The 21,829-nt window shown below is 33.3% G+C and overlaps 1 protein-coding gene and 1 pseudogene across 4 annotated transcripts in view; one reads left to right on the forward strand and one right to left on the reverse strand.

Moving 5' to 3' along the window:
- Positions 1 to 21,829, forward strand: part of NFATC3 (nuclear factor of activated T cells 3) — a 96,347-nt gene that overhangs the window by 21,393 nt on the left and 53,125 nt on the right. For 3 of the 4 annotated variants that reach the window (XM_039851870.1, XM_039851869.1, XM_039851871.1), the window contains exons 2-3: positions 12,653 to 13,787; positions 15,808 to 15,970. In XM_039851870.1, coding sequence (XP_039707804.1) covers positions 12,653 to 13,787; positions 15,808 to 15,970 — 1,298 coding nt within the window. Of the gene's footprint in view, positions 1 to 12,652; positions 13,788 to 15,807; positions 15,971 to 21,829 lie in introns of those variants that run through there. The other variant, XM_039851872.1, reaches the window with a different exon arrangement.
- LOC120594022 (uncharacterized) lies at positions 4,151 to 4,269 on the reverse strand (annotated as a pseudogene).

A 21,829-nucleotide genomic window follows, 5' to 3' on the forward strand; every position in this document is an offset into this window, starting at 1 on the left:
ATTTGGAAACATGAATATATATTTGGGATCTTCATATTGTTTATTCATAAGTAACTTGAAAAGGACAGGTTTGAAATGCTGATATCTATGGTTTACTGTTCTCAAAAACAATTTACCTACCTAATTGCTGCTAGGATTTCTTGCCCTGTTGGTGAAAATGTGACATGGGATGGACTCAAAGACTTACTGTAATCTAGGTAGATTTGATTTTCTCCAATTGTTTTCTCCTTGGAGGCCACTGTAATGACTATCTTAGGAAAACATTGTCTGGCTTCTTTTTTTTTTTTTTTTTACAAAAGCATACTAGTACATATTATGTGTTCTCTTAGTTGACTGTAAATTGACCTTATTTATTTTTTCTTACATGTGAATGTTAAGCTGTGATTGCATCACTATTTCTGTGCTATTGACTTTTGTCCATATAATCAAGTGTAGTAGCGCTAAGTACTGTAGGCAGTTGCCAAATGATTCTCCTGTCTTCTTTTTGTTGTGAGAATTCCTTTGATCTACTAACTGTTCATCGTTATTTTTTAGCAATGATAGAACCTAAAGATAGTGGAGTGCTTTGCTTTTTAAAACTCTTCTCAGAAATAATTTCCTTTCTGCTTTGGTGGGATATAGTAGAATTGAGTACCTATGTGAAATTCCATATTCATTTTAGCACAGTGCTTCTTAATATGTTCTTGAATAAAGTGGATTTCCTTTGCTTAATGAATTTGGAGTGTAAATTAGTTCACTTTCTTTTGCTTCCTTGTTGCATTATTTTTTCTGACAAGCTGTGTTAATATCTCATTTTTAACATTAATTTTCCTTTTTTTAAAAAAAATTACTCATCATTTTGTTCTAATTTCCTTTTTAGTATCCTAATTTTCCTTTCCAAGTTTCTAAACTGTTTTGAATTTAGCTTGTTAACTTTCTTTTTTCTTGCAAAATTCTATTTCTTTTTTTTAGCTATTACAAAGTATTATCAAAATTATACATATCTTTGTTTAAAGAATCAATTTGTTCAGTAAAGCTTATTCTGGAAAACAACTCTGCGTCTACCTCACTTTCCTTTTTTCCCTGCCTAGAAATGAAAGCAACTGCTTTCATTTTTTTCAGCAGTTTCTTTTGGTATTTACCTTCAAATCTCTTAGATACAATGCTCATACTGCTATTTTTTGATTTTTCAGTTTTTGCTATTGTCTGTTGACTTCCATTACAGAAATTGAGGTTTAGCACATTGTCGCTTCCAGTTACGCACTTCCAGTTGCACATTTTTTTCACTCCCCAATATGGTTATATCATAATTGTGGTTAGATTGCTTGTATTATTATGACTACAGATAGTGAATTCATCGCTAAGTCATAGTAGTATTAATTTTCCTTGTACGATTTGTTACTGTTTCTAGAGTTAATAATTGTTGTTATTCTGTGTACTTAACACTAATTCATTCCTAAATCTCCTCCAGGTGCCTGAATCTCATCTCAATACTTTCAAACATTAGTTAATCTGTCAATTTTGATTTCTTGGACACTTCCCTCTCAGAGCCTTTTAAACTTCTGTCATCTAGACTAGGCCGTTGTACATCTGTTATTCTGTGAGCTCTGCCTTGTCTATCTATCATTCTGAGGAGTCCTTTTGCCTTTCTATTGTGTTGGATTACCTATTTCTTGAATATATGTCCTCCTTTTGCTTGATGACTTTAAACTCGTTTTTGTGGAGTAATTCCTCCAGTAGCTGAAGGTAGCAGAAGGTAATTTTTGAGACCATACATATTTTAAAATGTCTTTATTCTTCCTTCATAATTATGGCTGATGTAGAATTCTAGATATACTTTTTCTCTCACAGTTTTGAAGGTATTTCTCTCCATTTTCTTCTAGCTTACAGTTTTGTTCTTGAGAAGTCTGATAACACTCTAATTCTCCATTCTTCATGTGTAATCTGTTCCCCTTCTCCCAGTCTTTTAGGTTCTTCTGTTTGTCTTTTATGTTATGAAGTTTCATGATGATTTGTGTTAGTATGGATCTTTTTTTATCCATTGTTCTGGACCCTCAGTGGTCCTTTATTTCTTTCTCTTCATTTTCTATTTTCTTCTGGAATTCAAATTTCAATGGTGGGACTCCTGGACAGAGTCTAGTATTCTCTCCCATTTCCTGTTTGTCTCTTTGCTTAAATCTGTGGAGAACTTTTTCAGCTTGATCTTTCAATTTTCCTTTGAGCTTTCCATTTGTTATTTTTAATTTCTAGGGGCTCTTTCTTATTTTATCTTTTTAAATAAGCACATGTTCTTGTTTCAGCATTACAATATCTTTTTTTTCTTCTTCTGAGGTTATTGAGGATAGGCTTTGTTTTTATTTTTGAGGTTTCCATCTTACTGATTTCTTTTTCCTCCACTGTCCTTTTTGTGTCTGTCTTTAATGTTGAATCTTTTGTCAGATGTTTGATCATCATTGGCTGTCTGCTTATTTTTAAAAATAGAACACCAAAATCTTAATAGCAGTTTTGTGATCATAAGTGGCACTTTCTAACTGCAGCCCTCATTGTAGGAGTTTTATTTTACAAGGTTACTTGTGATGTCATTAACTGTAGGTCTTTTCTCTTAGGCTAATCAGATTCCTAAGAGAAGAATCTCTAGTCTATTGCCTGAAAGGAAGGGAAAGGTGCTGGGAGTTTCAATATACAGGATTTAGAGAGACTTTTATTTCATTACTCTGTTTTCAGTGTGGCTCTCAGTCTCAGTTGCCCTTCTGTTTTACCTCTTCAGAAAATCTTCAGTCTTGTGCCTAGAGGAACATTTATCCAGTAGTGCAGAGTGAGGAGGTATGAGAAATTGGGAAGCTTTGTGCCAATCTTGTTTTCAGCCTTGCCTTCACTTCAAATTCCAGAAGTACCCAGGAGTGCATTTCCTGAGTTTTTGGAGTTCTTGGTTGGAAATCAGTTTTCTTTTCACTGCTGGGTTAAGTTTTAGCTTTTTCAGGTGCTAAATCAGTTACCATGTGTACAGCATTTCAGCTTCTAAAAGTTTTGTCACTATGGTTTCATCTCCAGTTCTTTCGTTTTTATGAGTTTATCCTTAAAAATTCCTTTTACTATCATTTAGTGGAGTTTAAGTTGGGAATGGGCAAAAGTGTGTCTTCAGTCCACTGTCTGGAAGTTCTTTCAATTTGTTTTTGTTTTTTTATTGAGGCAAAAATTATATAACATACAATTAACCATCTAAAAGTATATAGTTAAGTGGTATTTAGTGTACTTAAAATGTTTTGCAACCACTAGCTCTCTCTAGTTTCAGAACTTTTTCATCACCCCTTAAAAATACCCACAGTCATTAAGTAATCACTCCCCCATTTTCTCCTCCCCATCCTTTGACTACTTTAGATATATCATATAAAAGGCATCATACAAGATGTAACCTTTTTTGTCTGTCTTCTTTCTCTTAGCATAATGTTTTTCGGGTCCATCCAGGTTGCAGCATCTGTTATTATTTTGCTCTTTTTTATGGGTGAATAATATTCCGTTGTATGTATGCACCATAATTTGCTTCCCTATTCTTCCATTGATGGACATTTGGATCATTTCTACCTTTTGGGTATTGTGAATAATGTTGCTATAAACATTTGTGTACAGTTTTCTGTGAAGATGTATATTTGCATTCTCTTGGGTATATACCTAGAGGTAGAATTGCTGGGTCCTATGGTAATTCTGTGTAACTTTTTGAGGCATTGCCAAACTGTTTTCTATAGTGGCTGCACCATTTTACTTTGCTACCACTAATATATGAGAGTTGGTATTTCTCTACATCTTCACCACTTGTTATTTTCTGTGTGTGTGTGTGTGTGTGTGTGTGTAAATTAACACCATCCTAGTGGGTTTGAAGTGGTATCTCTTATTGGTTTTAATTTGCATTTCCTTGAGGACCAGTGATGGTGAACATCACTCCATGTGCTTGTTAGCAATTTATATATCTTCTTTAGGGAAGTGTCATTTGCTTATTTTTTAAATTGGGTTGTTAGTCTTTTTGTTTTTAAGCTGTAAGAGTTCTTTATATATTATGGACACTAAACCCTTATTAGATATATTATTGGTAAATACTTTCTCTTGTTCTCTGGGTTGTCTTCACTTTCTAATTTTATTTTATTTATTTGTTTGTTTGTTTGTTTTTAATTTTTTATGCCTACAGCACCTGGTCTTCCTAGGTGATTGCCCATCCAAGTACTAACCAGGCTTGACCCTGCTTAACTTCTGAAATCAGACAGGATCAGGGTTGTTCAGGGTAGCACGGCCATAGACATCGTCTTCACTTTCTTGATAGTACCTTTTGCTGCACCAAAGTTTTTTCATTTTTATGAAGTCAGTTTCATCTAGTTTTCTTTCGATGCTTGTGCTTTTAGCATCAAATCTATGAATCTCATTGCTAAATCTGAAGTCATGAAAGTATACACCTCTTTTTTTCAAAAGTATTTTATAGTTTTAGCTTTTGTATTTAGGTCATTGGTTCATTTTGAGTTAATTTTTATATATGATGTGAAGTGGGGTTCAACTTCATTTCTTTTGTGTGCGGTTCTTCAGTTGTCCCAGAACCCTTATCAAAAATCAGTTGGCCATAGATGTTTTGGATTTATTTCTGGACTCTATTCTGTTCCATTAGTCTGTATGTCTATCCTTATGCCAGTATCACACTGTTTTGATTATTGTTGCTTTGAAGTACGTTTTGAATTGTGAAGTGTGCATTGTCCTGCTATGTTGTTGTTTTTGAAGTTATTTTGGCTATTCTGGGCCCCTTTCAGTTTTATACAAATTTGAGGATTGGTCTTTCCACTTCTGCAGAAAAAGTATTGAAATTCTAGTAGAGATTGCATTGACTCTGTAGATTGCTTTGTGGAGTATTGCACTGTTCACAATATTGACTTTTAATCCATGACTTTTTCTGTGTCAATTCAGATGATCATGTGTTGTTTTTTTTTCTTCATTCTAGTAATGTAATTAATTTTCATATGTTGAACCACCCTTCATTTCTGGGATAACTTCCATTGGGCCCTTTTAATGTGCTGTTAGATTTGGTTTCCTGGTATTTTGCTGAGGATTTTTGTGTCTCTATTCATAAGAGATATTGGTCTATAGTTTTCTTGTGGAATCTTTGTCTTGCTTTGGTATCAAGGGAACACGGGCGCAATAGAATGTGTTAGGAAGTGTTCCTTGCTCTTTTATTTTTTGGAAAAGTTTGAGAAAGATTGCTGTTAATTCTCTCTAAGCATGAAGATTTCACTCGTGAAGCCAACCGTTTCTGGACTTATTTTGTTGGGAGAGTTTTTGGCTACTGATTTAATCTCTTTACTTGGTATAGGTCTGTTGAGATTTTCTGTTTCTTGAGTCACTTTTGGTAATTTGTGTTTTTTCTAAGAATGTGCCATTTCTTGTAGATGGTCTAATTTGGTGATATACAGTTTATAGTATTCTTATTATCACAGTATTCTCATAACATTTTTTTCTCCCAATATCAGTTAAACGTCCTAATAGAGTCCACTTAGGTTGTACCAAACTATTGTTTTCTCACTTCTTTGAAGATATTCTTGCTTGAAGTTGTTCATGAAGACTATTCTTCTGGCTAATTTTTCACTCACTTAAACTCTGCGTTGACTCTTCAAATAAATAATAATTGAGCAGAAGAGTAACATCTGATTACACATCAAGAGTGAAGGAAAACCACTTGAAGTCATTTGCCTTATTTTGTAATTGCTTATTGATGTTGCTGCCAGTGTCCTAAATTTTTGAACCACCCATTCTTGCTGAAAGGCTAAGCCTTATACAAGTTTATTTTCTCTGAACAAGTTTCTTCAGTTGCTGCAATCAAATACGATTTAAATAAATCATCATTAGTAAATGGCTTTCTTTGCTTGTCTAACAAATGAGCCATCCAGAAACTTTCTGTGGTAGCAGCCTCATTTTTATTTCTTTCTTTTTGTGAAGAAATTCTATTGTGATGAGGTGTTCTGCTTTTTCTAATTTTTTTCTGTGAGTTGGGAGTATTGTGATGAATGCTTACTGTGGTAATGCTGATCTATAAAGTATTCTTATAGCATAGCCATGTCATTGCATAATAAACATAATGCTTTGCCATCTAATTTTATAGCAAAATAAACCACACTGCACCGTGCTGTAAAAACATGACATTCAGTTGGAAATCCACTTTTCTCTTTCCTGTTTTGAATGAGAGATATATACATTGGTAAATTTAAAAATGTTGCAATACATCAATATGCATTGGGTTCAGAATGCTGTCAAGTTAGAACTGTGTCACTACAATTTGTTAGTGTACCAAGTAGTAGTGGGAAGCCATATCTGTCATAGCTACTCAGCTACACTTGTATGAAAGTAACCATAAACCATACATAAATGAATATGGTATGGCTGTGTTCCAATAAAACTTTATTAGTGGACACCAGAATTTGAATTTCTTGTCATTTTGTGTCATGGAACAGTATTATTTTGATCTTTCTTCAACTGTTTGAAACCATTCTTAGTTGTGCAAAACAAATGGTAGGCCAGGTTTGGCCCATGGGCTGTATTTTGTTGGCCAGTGGGCTGTATTTTGCCAACCCCTACTTTATAGTGTACGTAAAGACATTCCTAGGCAACCTGTGTTGCTCAGGTTACTGCATGCTTGCATGGGGCCCCCTGGTGGCTGAAGGAACACAAAACAAATAAGTCTTCAGATGGTCAGATTTCTTAAGCACCGTCAGTTTGAGAAGTCTAAAGTTGGAAATCTGGACTTAGAACTATTTGTCGTATTGAAATTGTAGTAGCCACTGATACCATATCCAGAACTTGAGTTCTGGTGACACTTGGGGAAAAGATAAAGCAGCACTCCCTCAGGTTTTGTATTCAGATCTTGCAGTGCTTAAAGACATTGTTCTGATATAGAATGTTTGCTTCATCTACACTTTATTTTGGGAGAAGGGTATGGATTTCAGCATCAATCAAACACTGAAATGGAATTGGAACAATAATTACATTGGAATGAAACTATAGTCTTTCAAGGGTGACTTTCTTTCCTCCCCCTCTTTTTTTACTCATAGGGTTGAGTTGAGGTTTAATAAGTTAATAATTTTGCTACTTTATTAAGTACATTCTTACATAAAACTATATTTTTATTTTTTAAATACGAATGTATGGTGGTGAAGAATTCAGTGACTGCTAGTACAGTTGGGTGCTGCCGTCCTGCTTTGACCTAAGGTGTGATCATTTTGTTTTTGTTTTTTAAATTGTGATAAATGATATATAACAAAATTTATCATCTTAACCATTTTTAAGTGTAACTCATTGTTGTGCAACTGTGGGGGTGAGTTCTTTTAATCTGCCATTTTAAATTCTTATTTTGTGAATGGGATCCAAGAAATAAAATCATTTGCTTTGGCCAATCTGAGATTTGCTATTGTATTTTTGAAATAATGAACATGGACTAAATTTATAATATTTTAAAAGGAAAAATTTGATTTGTAAAGAGGCAATACAGTGAGATAGAATTCTTAAAGAACAAGTTATTCTTGATGATTCTAAGATACCGTGCCCTTTGGACTGTTTGCCTCTTTTTCCTGTCTCTTCCCTTTTTTTTTGCAACCATCTTGTCTCCATTCTGATTTCCTGTTTCTAATCTGTGAGCTAGATGAGCATGTAATATAATGGGACCGAAAATTGTGTATAGAAGGTCTGAATGAGGGTCCAACGAAAATTCCTCTGAGTTAAACATATGAGCTTTTATATTGTGCATGTTGCATTGTTCAGAGACCTGTTTTACTTCTACCTGCTCAACCACCTTTTGATTAGGTGACATGTCAGCTAAGTTGTAGGAAGTTCTTGGCTATTAACCTTTACCAATCAGACTGACAGCACTGCCAAAAAAATATGTGGTTCAAAAATTCCAATTAAGGAATTTGTTGACATCACGTAGGGATTAATATGAATTCTATAAGAGAAAATAATTCTAAAAACTTTAACCAGTACTTTACTACAGATCTAATAACATCAGGAACTTGCTAGGTACTAGATACAGAGTTGAAGTTATTCTCAAATATAATAGAGATCATGTCACTCCCTTTGGAAACTTTTTGATGATGTCCATTAGCCATAGAATAAAATTCAAACTCATTACCATTGTCCTTTTAGGTTTTGTTTCTTTCATTTCTCCCCCTTCAGTTATTAGCTCTAGCTACATATTGAGCCTTTCACTTCCTTAGAGAACCCAGGGTCTTATCTGACTCAGTGTTTGCTCATACTATCCCCCTGTGTTGGAGCTATCACCTTATCTACCCTTGCCTCCCATCCCACCCCCTTTCCTTGATTGCTAGTTCCTATCCATCTTTTAGGTTTTAACTTATATGCTACCTTTTCAAAAAGGCAATCTTACACTCTCTGTAAAATAGGTTCTTTCGTTAGTCTCTTTTCTACCACTTACTAGTACTTATAATTTTTAATTTTTTTTTTTTGTTATACTTCATGAGGTCAGGGATTTATTTACTGTTTATATGTTCAGCATCTAGAACGGTTCTAGAAAATAGTATTTGTGTTATAAATAGTTGTTGAGTGAATGAGCACTTTCTTCATTTTGTTTCTTTTGTTGGTTCTTTTTTGGTTCTTCCATTTCACTGACTGTCCCTTTTCGTTACTCATTTTTCTCCCTGATCCCTGAACTTTGGAATCTGCTGTTCCTCAGTTGCCTGCTTTCTTCTCTTTCTATATCCACTCCCTTGTAATCTCTTCTGGTCTTATGGCTTAAAATATTCTCTATACATGAATGACTCCCAAATTTACATATCTTGCCTGAGACTTTATATACAACTATCTACTTGATATCTCCACTTGGGAAGCTTATTAGCATCTCACATTTAATTTGTTCCAAGTAGAATTTTTGATTTCATGTCTTCGAAATCCCTCTCACTCTCTTCTTCATTTCAATAGTTAGAAATACTGTTCTTATAATAGTTCAGGCCCAAAACTTTATTGTCATCCTTAACTCTTCCCTTTCTCACATTCAGTCTATTGGTGAGTCGTCAGCTCTGCCTTAAGAAAAAATTCACTTACTGCTTCTCCTCTTTTACAAACCACCACCACCCAGATCCTATGCTCCATTATTTTGTACCTGGACTATTACAATAGTCTTTTAAATATATATCAGATTATATATATCAGATTATGACACTCCTTTGCTAAGAACCCTCCAGTGAGCTCTCATCTCATAATACAAAAGTCATTCTACTGGTCTGTGAGGTCTTACTTGACTATTCAGTGCCCCCACCCCCACCCCAGCCCTTATTATACTAACCCTTAAGTTCTGTTCTTACTGGTCTTTTTGCCTTTTCTTACACACTCCAGAACATTCCATCTTCAGGCCTTTGTGCTCACTGTTTCCTCTACCTGCAGTGTTCTTCCCCCAGATTCTCTATAGCTTAGTTCCTCGTATCCTTTTGGTATCTCCTCAAATATTGGAGAAAGAACCCGTTCCAGATCTTCCTATCTAAATTAACTTCCTTTTGTCCTCTCTATTCTCCTTATTCTCTTTTATTTTTCCTTATAGCAAATATCACCACCTGACATATGTTACTAGAATATAAGTTCTGTGGAAATGGGGACTTTGTTTTGTGTACTCTTTAGTTTTCAGTGTCTAGAACATGCCTGCTACTTAAAAAATATTTGTTAAACGAATGATTATATTGCTCCCGGTTTAGGACAGAATATACATATGTGGTTGAAAAATGAACAGCACAAAATTAGCACGCTCAAAATGGCAAAACGGGAATATAGAAAGAAACTGATTGTTTCATGACCTTGTTGAACTGATGAAATAACCTATTCTGGAGTGGTTCTGCCTTTGGACCTCTCGTTATATTGGATAAGTACTTCCCCTTTTTCAGCTACTTTGAGTTTTCTGAAACATCATATTTCATAAAGAGCCATTTTATTTCTAAATTAGGCTAAATTTAGAAATAACATTCTGGAGAAACTGAGGTAAAACTGATAGTCTTGTTCCTCCAATGTTACAAATTACAACAGGTCTTTTGAAACACATCTCTTATATAGTAGGAGCTCTATAAATGTGTGTACCTTATGAGTTAGTAACCCCACCCTTAGGAATTTGTTCTTGAAGGCTAATTCAAAAGAAGACAAAAAGCTATGCCTATGGAGATGGTCAATACCACATTATTTATAAAAGTAAAAAGTTGGAAATAACTATGATAATTTACTCTTGACATTTTAATGGCTTTGAAAAATGTTTAGAAACTTTTTATAAAGCTCAATAAAGTATGAAAAACATTGAAAGACAATGTTGTATGTTATACAGGCAAAACAAATCCATGCTGTTAGAAGTCACTATAGTGCTGTTCTTGGTGGAGAGGCAATGACTTGGAATTCTGATAGCCAAAAAGGGGCTTCTGGAATGTTCCTGTTCCTTTTTTTGTTGTTGTTTAAAAAAAAAAAAATGCTGTTAACAGGGTATGTCTGTTTGTGAAAATTTATCAAACCGTATACTTATGATATGTGCACTTTTATGTATGTATCTTACACATCAATAAAAGTTTAGGGAAAAAACCATAATAATGTTATGATCACAGGTATATAAAATATATACTCATGTAGACCATGACATATATGAAAACGGTAACTGTTAGGTGATAGCATTTGTTTACAGTTTTCTTTAATGATTTTCTTACAGTCAGATAAATAATTTTTTAATTAAAAACATTTTGATTGTGATAAGATATACATGACATTATGTTTGCTATATAACAGCTTTATTGAGATATAATTCACATACCATACAATTCATCCATTTAAACTGTACAAATTCAGTGGTTATTAGTATATTCACAGAATAGTGCAAGGATTACCATAATCAATTTAGAATATTTTTATCACCCCAAAAAGGAACCCAGTAACCTTTGGCAATCACTCCCAATTTTCCCAAAACCTCTTCTTTTTGTTTATTTTTAAAATAGGTTTTTCCTGTAGCTTTTTAGTCAATTTAGTCAAATGTGGGTTTTCTACTTTGGAGCTCTGACTTCTTATTTCTCTTGATTGAGTAAGTGGAGTAAGAGAGTAGATTGAGTGGTATACTTGAAAAGGTATTTCAATTTATTAGGAAATAGTTCAGAATTAAAAAAATAAAATATAATATAACATACCCATCTCAAATTTTAAAACGGGAAAGACAAAACAGTTGACATGTATCAAGTTCTTGCTGTCAGTCATTGTGTTAGGTTGCTTATCTTAAAAATAGCCCTGGGTGTTTCAGATGATGCTCTATGACTCACCTCCTGCCAGTTTTATAGAAGAAACTGCCTCAGAAAACTGAGGTTTAAGCAGGTTAAGTAACTTGTCCAAGTTCACACAGCTGTGGAAAAGCAGAGCCAAGGTTTAAACCTATGGGGTTTTGTTTTGTTGTTATAATACATGTACAAACTCTTTACTGAATATGTTTACTAACCACAGAACTTCTGAAAAGTTCCAAAATCTAGGACTTATGGAAATAGTTAAATTATAGGATGCTGGCTAATGACAGCAAAATCAGTTGTCTAAGTGTGTTATTTTCTTGGATATGAATGTAATGAAACAATGTGATCTCCTTGAGTATTTTTAAGAAGAGGCTAAAAGTTTGTGCTTCTCTCTGTTATATCTGTGAACAGTTTTGTCTTTGGTTTCCTAATGATGATCTCTTTGGAAAAAGTGAAGGTGTTCAACCAGCACCTTGTACTAGGGCTTAGTACTTCTGCCTCTGTGAAAATAGATAATAATCACTTTTTCCTAAAAGTGAAGTTGCAAAATACCCTTATTACTGCATGCACTCTTAGTAGATAATTTGGCAGGACTTGTTTTGTGTTAAATACTCCAGTAAGAAGTATTTTAAAAGTTCTATCGTTATGAGGATTATTTTAACAATTAGTCATAAGTTAGAGCCCTGATGAATTATTTTCTGGTTAAGGTAAATGATCCAGTAACATCACAGGGCTTTCATAACCTGGTCTGCTGTGACCGAAGATGAATGGTATGACTTTGGAGGAAAAAGCTGTTACTATTAATCATAAAAATTTCCTTAATGAAAAGAAAGGTTCTGAATTTTACTGCAAGGTAACTAAAGCCTTGGAGAGATTAAACGAGAGATTGTCTAAGAGCTCACAGTTAATGGCAGGAGTAAACGAAAGTCTAGGTCTCCTGAGTTGAGGCTATAATCTTTTTCGTCAATAAATTTAACACGTGTACTTACAACTAACAACCTTTCAAAGACTCTTTTTATCCTGTACTCTGTTTTCAGCTACAGACCCCAGATGAGGCTGAATTTGTACGATTATATCATTCTATAATTCTGTGATTGGTTTTTAGAATTATGGATATGATTATTTCTTTTATAAAAGCACTTATTGTTTTCAGATCATATTTTCCTATTCTCATTTTAGAAAATGTGGAAATAAAAAAAAATTACATACATAATTACATATATCTGCAGAAATAACTAGACACATTTTGTAAAAAACATACCACTCTTTGGTGGAGATAATGATGTACCTTTTATGTCCCACTTTTTTCTCTCAAGATTATTATTTACTTTTTTATCTAGTAATTTATACATTTAATTTTTCTAATTTCTTGTTTTGTTGATTTTTTTTGCTCCCCCCACCCTCAGATCTTGAGCCAGATGATCGTGCGTCTATTTACATCTTTAATGTAGATCCACCTCCATCTACTTTAAACTCACCACTTTGCTTACCACATCATGGATTACCGTCTCACTCTTCTGTTTTGTCACCATCGGTTCAGCACCAAGGTCACAAAAACTATGAAGGAACTTGCGAGAATCCAGAATCTAAATATGGCCCGTTAGGTGGTCCCAAACCCTTTGAGTGTCCAAGTATTCAAATTACATCCATCTCTCCTAACTGTCATCAAGAAATAGATGCTCATGAAGATGACCTACACATAAATGACCCAGAAAGGGAATATTTGGAAAGACCTTCTAGAGATCATCTCTATCTTCCTCTTGAGCCATCTTACCGGGAGTCTTCCCTTAGTCCTAGTCCTGCCAGCAGCATCTCTTCTAGGAGCTGGTTCTCAGATGCATCTTCTTGTGAATCTCTTTCACATATTTATGATGATGTAGATTCAGAGTTGAATGAAGCTGCTGCACGATTTACTCTTGGATCCCCTCTGACTTCTCCTGGTGGCTCTCCAGGGGGCTGCCCTGGAGAAGAGTCCTGGCATCAACAGTATGGACTTGGACACTCCTTGTCACCCAGGCAGTCTCCTTGTCACTCTCCTAGATCTAGTGTCACTGATGAGAATTGGCTGAGCCCCAGGCCAGCCTCAGGACCCTCATCAAGGCCTACTTCCCCCTGTGGGAAACGGCGGCACTCTAGTGCTGAGGTTTGTTATGCTGGGTCCCTTTCACCCCATCACTCACCTGTTCCTTCTCCTGGTCACTCCCCCAGGGGAAGTGTAACAGAAGATACCTGGCTTAATGCTTCTGTCCAGGGTGGATCAGGCCTTGGCCCTGCACTTTTTCCATTTCAGTACTATGTAGAGACTGATATCCCTCTGAAAACAAGGAAGACTTCTGAAGATCAAGCTACTGTACTACCAGGAAAATTAGAGCTCTGTTCAGATGATCAAGGGAGTTTATCGCCATCCCGGGAGACTTCAATAGATGATGGCCTTGGATCTCAGTATCCTTTAAAGAAAGATTCATCTGGTGACCAATTTCTTTCAGTTCCTTCACCCTTTACCTGGAGCAAACCCAAGCCTGGCCACACCCCTATATTTCGGTGAGTTGATGAAATGGCTGCTGGTCATTTTTCATGCCTGTGGGTTATTGGTGGCATATAACTACATTAGCTGTATAAAATGATTTGACCATTTTCCTCCTCCTTTATGTTTTTTTTTTTTTAGTGTCTTCCAGACATATAACTTAAAGTCTACATTTATTTTCTTTGAGTCTTAAAAATATCTTTAGATAGGCTAAAGTTATAATTTTAAAAGTGTATAGGTAATGTAGATAACAACAAATTACATTTAAGAAGGCATTTTTTAATCCAAAAAAGCTTCTTGTAAAAGATGGATTATAGTATGAATTAAATTAGTAAGACTAATTGGGAGTAGGCTTTATATTTTTAAGAGTTCAGTGTATCAAATGAAATTTACCTTTCATATTTGTGGCAAGTGTTTTTTATGTAATTTTTTGTCTTGTCTTTATAAGTTTGTGATTTTTTATTGTAGAAAAATTTTTGAATTTTATGTATTCAAATTTGTCTTTTCCTTTATGGCTTTTGGGTTTTGTGTTATATTTGAAATCCTTATTCCACTCTAGAATAAAAGATAAATAAAAATTAACTTTAATTGTTTCTAATAAATTTTTTATGTATTTTTATAATGTGTGTATCTAATATCATATATAGTATTTATATTTATATAAAATTATTTATACTATATATTGTGTTTATATTTATAAAATATATATATATATTTTTGAATCTTGAGTCCAGCTAAGGATTGAAGTGAAGAATAGTGTAATGACTTCATTTTCCAAATTGCTTATCAGTCACAACAGTACCATTTATAGAATCAATCTAGTCTGTAATTGATAAGAAATTTTATCATGTATTAAGTCCCCACATGGAGTTGGGTCTGTTTACTTTTTTAAAATGCTATTTAATTGGTGTGAATGTTTATTTATGGATATAAATCTTTAGAAAAATATGATGTGGAACTATGGTATTGAAGATACCTTTGAGCCCGTCACTCTGCTTCTGAAAATTATCTTAATCTTTTTAGGGATTTGATTAAGTCTGCAGAACAAGTGCAGAGACTAGTTGAGTTAATGAAGTTGAGTTGTTTTAGACAAATAGAAATTAATACTACTAAGCTTCACAGTAGCTAGTAAAGCTAGGCTGAGGACATTCAAGGAATCACTGAGGTAATTTAGAAATTTACAGTGGGAATGATAGCATTTCAAAAGGTAGAAGAGACCTTAAAAGTCCCATTTCACCAGTCACTAAGAAGATGCTACTTTTTAATACAAATCATTCTAGATTTTGTTCTATTGATATCTGACCTATAGACATATAAGTTGTTTATTTTCTAATTCCATATTTTCAATGTTAATATATCTAAATGAACCTGTAGCCCTTTAAGCTGTTTAAATTATCTTAACGATCACTTGAAATTTGTATCTAGAAATGACATTTAGATATGCTGCAGTAATAGGCCTTATAATTTTTAAAGCAAATATGTACTGAAATTAAATTTTTTACCTCAAATTGCAATATATTGCCAACTATAAGCATTTCAGAGAGACAGGGAAAAGAACAACATGGAGGAAGAGAGGGGAGGGAGCAGTATGTACAATGGATGGACTTCTATAGCCTCATGCTAGGGAGGGAGCTGTATATACTGAGACACAGGGGCATTTGGATCCTTAGAGAAATACTGATGTACATATACAGAGATGTGCATCTTTGCTTTAAGAAATCAATTGTTTTAATTGTTTCTTTAATTATGTACACATAGTTAAGAAATGGTTACAGTTTTACAGATGTTAGAATTTGTCCTTTCTTAAAAAACACGACACCGAAAAGTCGATAAAATCGATTTATTCTTCCAAGTTAAAGAATTATTTCTTTAAGCACCTACCACATACAATGTTATAGCTTATTAAGAAGTTTTATTTTGGAATACTGTGTTTCCAAGATCACAGGAAGAAGTGTTGATTCTGGCAAAGAAGTGATTCGAATCATTGCTTGGTAATAATAGCATGGTGAAATGCACTTTTGTGTGTTTTGTTTATAGCACATCTTCATTACCTCCACTAGACTGGCCTTTACCAACTCATTTTGGACAATGTGAACTGAAAATAGAAGTGCAACCTAAAACTCATCATCGAGCCCATTATGAAACTGAGGGTAGCCGAGGAGCAGTAAAAGCATCTACTGGGGGGCACCCTGTTGTGAAGGTATGAGATTTTGGGGATGTGTTTTGCAGATACCATATATCTATTAATGATGGAGTTTGTTCGGTTAGATACTACTGAATCCACGGAGAGAACATATAAAACTAGAAAGCCTCTATTGAGGTTTTGTGTCCTTGTTGATGTGACAGCACTTCCACTTTGAAATTTTTTTTGCTAGGCTAAAAGATATTCTTCCTGGACTGTCCAGCTGGAGAAACTCTGGGGAAAGATTATAGTGGTCAAACAGTTGTTTTCTGATTTTTTAAAAACTGGTTGTATTACGTTTATAAATATAATACATGCTTGTTTAAAATCCAGTTAATACAGAAAAGTAGAAAGAATAAAGCAATAAATTACCCCAAATATAAACCACTTGGAAACAAACAGTTGTTAACATTTGATTAACATTCTAAATAATTCTTTGTGTGTCTATTTAGTGGAAGACTGTATAGATGGCTAGAAAAATGAATGAATTTTTAAAGATATGATTATACTGAACATTTTTGTAATTAAAATATTTATTTGAATTTATTAGAAGAAAAAACTAAAATGAAATTGTAAAAGTTATGTAACATTTGAATGTGTGAAATATATTTAAAGTTTCAAATCATAGTTGAATATTAACTTTAATTTTACTTGAATGAAACATTTCAAAAATGAAACAAGTAAAACTAAGAACTACTGAATCTTAGATATTGTTCTTTACTCTTAGAGATCTTAAAAGATCAAAAGGTCACATAAATTATTAAGAGATTGAATCATTGTTTTAGATTTAGATGGTATGAAATGACTTTTTGCTTTGAAAAATGAAGTAATTGTCTCACTTAAACTTCTTCCCCGCTCTACCTTCTGAATTTCGAATATTATTTTTTCTTTCAGATCTACAGCCATCCCTCTTTGCACTCTCTCCCCATTGTTTAGCCTTAGTCCCATATCTAGTTGGAGTCAATGATTAATACTAATTCTTTTTTATTTATTCCATTAAGTGTTTTTGTTTATTTGTTTAAGGAGGGCTTTGGATTCTATATTCCTTGGATTCTTTCATGTTTGAGAATGTTTGTTGCCTTTATATGTTCAAACGGAATGGTTATATATAATAATCTTGAGTCACCTATTTTTTTTCCTCTCAGAACCTGTCTTATTGGCATTGTGTATTGTAGTGGAGAAATTAATTATATCTGAAGTGAATTTTAACAAATAGAATTTATGAACTGTCATTTTCTATACCAGCCATGCTTTATGATTTATCATTATTATCTATTTCATAGTTCCTGACAAACAAAGCTTTACATTTTAGGTGGGTTTTTTAATGATTTATAGCAAAAATGTAAATTATAGAAAAAGAGATCAGAAATGGGATGGGGGATGGGTTGGATGGGTGAGTTGGATAAAGGTGGTCAAAACATACAAACTACCATAAGGTAAGTACTGAGCATGTGTTGTACTACATGATGACTAGTTTACACTGCTATATGGTATATTTGAAAGTTGCTAACAGTAGATCCTAAAAGTTCTCATCACAAAGAAAATAACTCTCTCTCTCTCTCTCTATTTCTCTCTATTTCTCTCTCTCTCTCTGTGTAACCATATGAGTCGATGGATGTTACCTAACTTTATTATGGGAATTAATTTGCAATATATGTAAATCAAATCATTATGCTCTATACCTTATACTTTAAACTTGTGCAGTGCTATTTATTGAATTATATCTCAATAGAATTAATAGAAAAAAGAAATGTCAAAAAAAAAAAGAAAAAAAATGTCAGGAAAACTCAACATAGGAGTTCTGCCATTTGTTATGAGAGTCATATTTTGCTCTAAATGAGAGCTTATTTCAATTTAATTAAGAAGAAAGAATATTTGCTTCGTTTCCTGTGTCTTTAACTTTTCTTACCAGAAAAGATTATTATTTACAAATTCTTAAATGAACAGAATTCTTTTGCGAGTCCAAGTGATTTGTATGCACAGTATTTCTTTAATTAAAAACGGATTCCCCGTTTAAGAGGAGACTAACAGTTTTGATACCATCAGTGTTTTATATTCTCCTTGTGAGTGACTTATTTTTTTCTAATTTGTTGCTTGAAGAAATATCAGTATACCTGAAATTGATTTAACCAGAGTATGTTTGGATGTTGATGGTTCCTTATCAGTCTTTCTCAGTACCTATGATGCTCCCTTTGAATTGATTCTTCCTTTGTGTAAGAAAAATTTTCTGTATTATGTATCGATATACATTTCCTGTTGCATTTGTTTTGCCTTTTACTTTAAGATGTTCTCAATATACTTCTACATTGAGAGCTAACAGGTTTCTTAAGTACAGTTTTTGAAATTATGAAAGAACTCAAACTGTGAAGCTGTTGAAAAATACCACCTACATGCTGGCCAACTAATAAATTAACTTTTTCTTTTATTCAAAGTAAATAATATTATTCATTAATATGGTTCCCCCAGACATTTAACACATTCAGGGCAGTCTGTTACTGTAGCTGGGTATTCAGTGGAAAAAAAAAAATCAGACATGTTTTCTACTCCCGTGAAATTTATAGTTTAGTGAGACTTGCAAATGAGATAATAAAGTATAATAAAAGTTTAATGGAGGAAATTTAGATCTCTATGAGCCCAAATAGGGATCTGAAACTCAGACAGATTGAATCAAGCACTGCTTATGAGGAAAGTTCCGAGCTAATTAATAAACATTAGCCAGGGAAAAGATGGATGGATACTAAGGAAGGAAAAATATTGCTTAGAGGGAAGAGTTTAGAGCTGCACTGTCCAATCCAATATCCATTAAGCGACATATAAATTAAAATTATAATGAAAAATTCAGTTCTTCAGCTGTATTAATGATACTTCAAGGCTTGGTAGCCACACGGTTTATGGCACCATTGTCTTAGCAGCAAATAATGTTGGAGCAATTGGACATCTATAGGCAAAAAACTAAACCTTAACCTCAGATTTCACATAAGAATTGATACAACATGGATCATGGATTTTTTTAAAATGCAAATGTAGAATATTTTCATCATTGCTGGAAGTTCTGTTGGACATTGCTGTTTTAGAAGCCTGTATGACCAAGAGAATATGGCATATTAATGAATTACATACAAGAAATACACAGCAATAGATTTAGATTTAATTTGTCTAAAAAGTATTGGCATTTTAAGAGTTATCTGAACATTTTATTGTTTTTAAAAATTTTTTGAAATTATGCCAGTTTTTAATTTAACATAGATAATGGCAACTGTATTTACATAAAAAGTATGCCATTTAAGGGCCAAGATATATTCTTTAAGAGTTCTTATGTTATCTTTTTAACAAAGGGTGCTGGAGCAACTGGACATCTGGAAGCAAAAAATAAACCTCACATCTTATACAAAAATTAATTCAAGATGGTATTAACCAATGTTACCCCAATAAACTTAATTAAAAAAATTAATTCAAGATGGATTGTGAATTTAAATGTGAATTGTAAAACCATAAAACTTTTAGAAGAAAACAGAAGAAAATCTTGAGGACCCTAAAGCTAAGAGTTCTAGGACATGATACCAAAAGCACGGTACCCAGAAGAAAAAATTGATAAATGGAACTTCGAAAGATCCTGTTAAAGAGGATGGAAAAAACAAGCTATAGTCAGGGAGAAAACATTTGCAAACCACATATCTCACAAAAACCTTGCATATAGAACATATAAATAACTCAAAACTCAATATTAAAAAAGCAATTAAGTTAGAAAATTGGCTATAGACAAGAACAGATGTTTTGCCAGTGAGATAAAATGGCCAATAAGCATGTGGAAAGATTTCCCACATTATTAGCCATTAGAAAAATACAAATTAAAATCACAGTGAGATAATACTACATACCAACTAGTACAATTAAAATAAAAAATTAGTGATAAAACTAAGTACTGGTGAGTATGCCAAGAAACTGGATCCCTCATAAACTGCCATTGGGGATGTAAAATGGTATAGCCACTTTGGAAAATAGTTTGTCATGTTCTTAAAAATCTAATCTTGGACTTACCACAAGACCTAGCAATCTCACTCTTGGGCCATTATCTCAAAAAAATAAAAATTTATGGTCACACAATAACCTTTATAGTAATACTCATAGTGGCTACATTTTTCATAAGTAAAAATTACAAATAACCCAAATAGATGAATAGTTAAACCAACTCTGTTATATCTGTACAATTAATGCACTATCACTCAGCAATAAAAAGGAACAAGCTGTTGATACACAAAGGTTGGGTGGTTCTCCATGGAATTATGCTGAGTGGAAAAAAAGTCAATCTCAAATGGTTACATACTGTATAATTCCATTTATATATATATATAACATTCTTAAAATGGCAAAACTGTAGAGATGGAGAGTAGATTAGTGGTTGCCAGGGAATGGGGACGGGTCTAAGATTGTGAATAAAGGGGTAGCACCGGAGAGTTCCTTTGTGGTGACGGAATAATTCTGTATCTTGACCATTATAGTGGTTACTTGAGTCTATACATGTGATCAAATTGTGTAAAAGTACGCACATACTTATTATGTATTGATTTTTTTTATTTAGGCATAAATATATCTTATCCCAAAAGTTAATGAAATTTTTTAAATGGGGATTGTAATATTTTTTCATCTTTAGAGTTTGTTTTCATCATACACTAAGATCCATTTCCGGCTGATGATTTTTTATATGCGTTATATGCACATTTTCAGTTTGAAGCATTTATATTATGGAAATTTAACTTTGTATTTTTAGTATGTCTACTAAAAGTGCATTATCATGTTTCTAATATATTCAGATTTCCTCCTCCCAAGTAATTTAACAGACTGATAATAGAATTGTTCTTATTGAAACTGCTCTAGTCTGTCCTATAGTGACCTTCAGGCTTTTTAACCTTCCAGCTTTAGTTAAATTAAGCAGGCACAGACCTTTGCTATGGAAACGATACAGAAACATAACAAACAACTTGGCTTACTTTCTTCTACAAAGCAGAAGGTGGCCTGAAGAGAAGTACGATACTAGATGAATGCTTTTTAGAAAGTAGTGTTAACAGTAGCAGTAGTTTATTGCCTATAACATAATTCTCCTCTGAAAATGGGATGGGATGATAATCTAATTAATTTATTTGAAATTCCTTTAAAAATCCCCAAATACAAATAAGAAGCACTATTTTTCTTATTTAGTATCTACACTTAGAGCAGATGTTGGCCAAAATATGTGTTATGAAGTATATTCCCTTTGAAATCTTATATGTGTGATTACCTTCCCCATTACTGGTTCATTTTACTACCAAAGTATAAAGGACAGGTGGCTTATGTCTTTGCCAAGCTGGTATTAATGTGAGTCATCTAATATGACTAAAATACTTTGATATATAGTACTTACTTGTATGTTAAGTGATATTGTGGGTAACTTAATAGATAGCAATAAAATTATTTATTTGTGTTTTCTATTTTAGATTTAACTACTTTATTTGAACAGCTACTTCAGTGGCTATAATTCTTATTTAAATAATGATATTGACTAATTTCAAGTTATTTTGCTCCATCAAATTGTATGCTCTTATTCCAGAATTCATTCATTCAACGATGATTGAATGCCTGTAATGTGCTAGGTACTATACTAGGCTCTGCAGATGACAAGATGGACACTGTCCCCTTCACAGTACTTAGAGGCGAGTGGTAAAGTTATTGGTATTTCTTTCTCACTAGGTGAATGGTTGGTTTCATAGAATAATCTGTTCTATTTAGTATTATACCTGAAAGAGCAACAGTTACAGCAGAAAGGAGTGACTAATCACTTATTAGCCATGAATTTGGAGTAGTTCTCTAATCTTTCTTAGATTAGATAATTCATCTGTAAAC

This window comes from Pteropus medius, unplaced genomic scaffold (genome assembly GCF_902729225.1).
Source record: "Pteropus medius unplaced genomic scaffold, Ma_sr-lr_union100, whole genome shotgun sequence".
NCBI classification, from domain to species: domain Eukaryota; kingdom Metazoa; phylum Chordata; class Mammalia; order Chiroptera; family Pteropodidae; genus Pteropus; species Pteropus medius.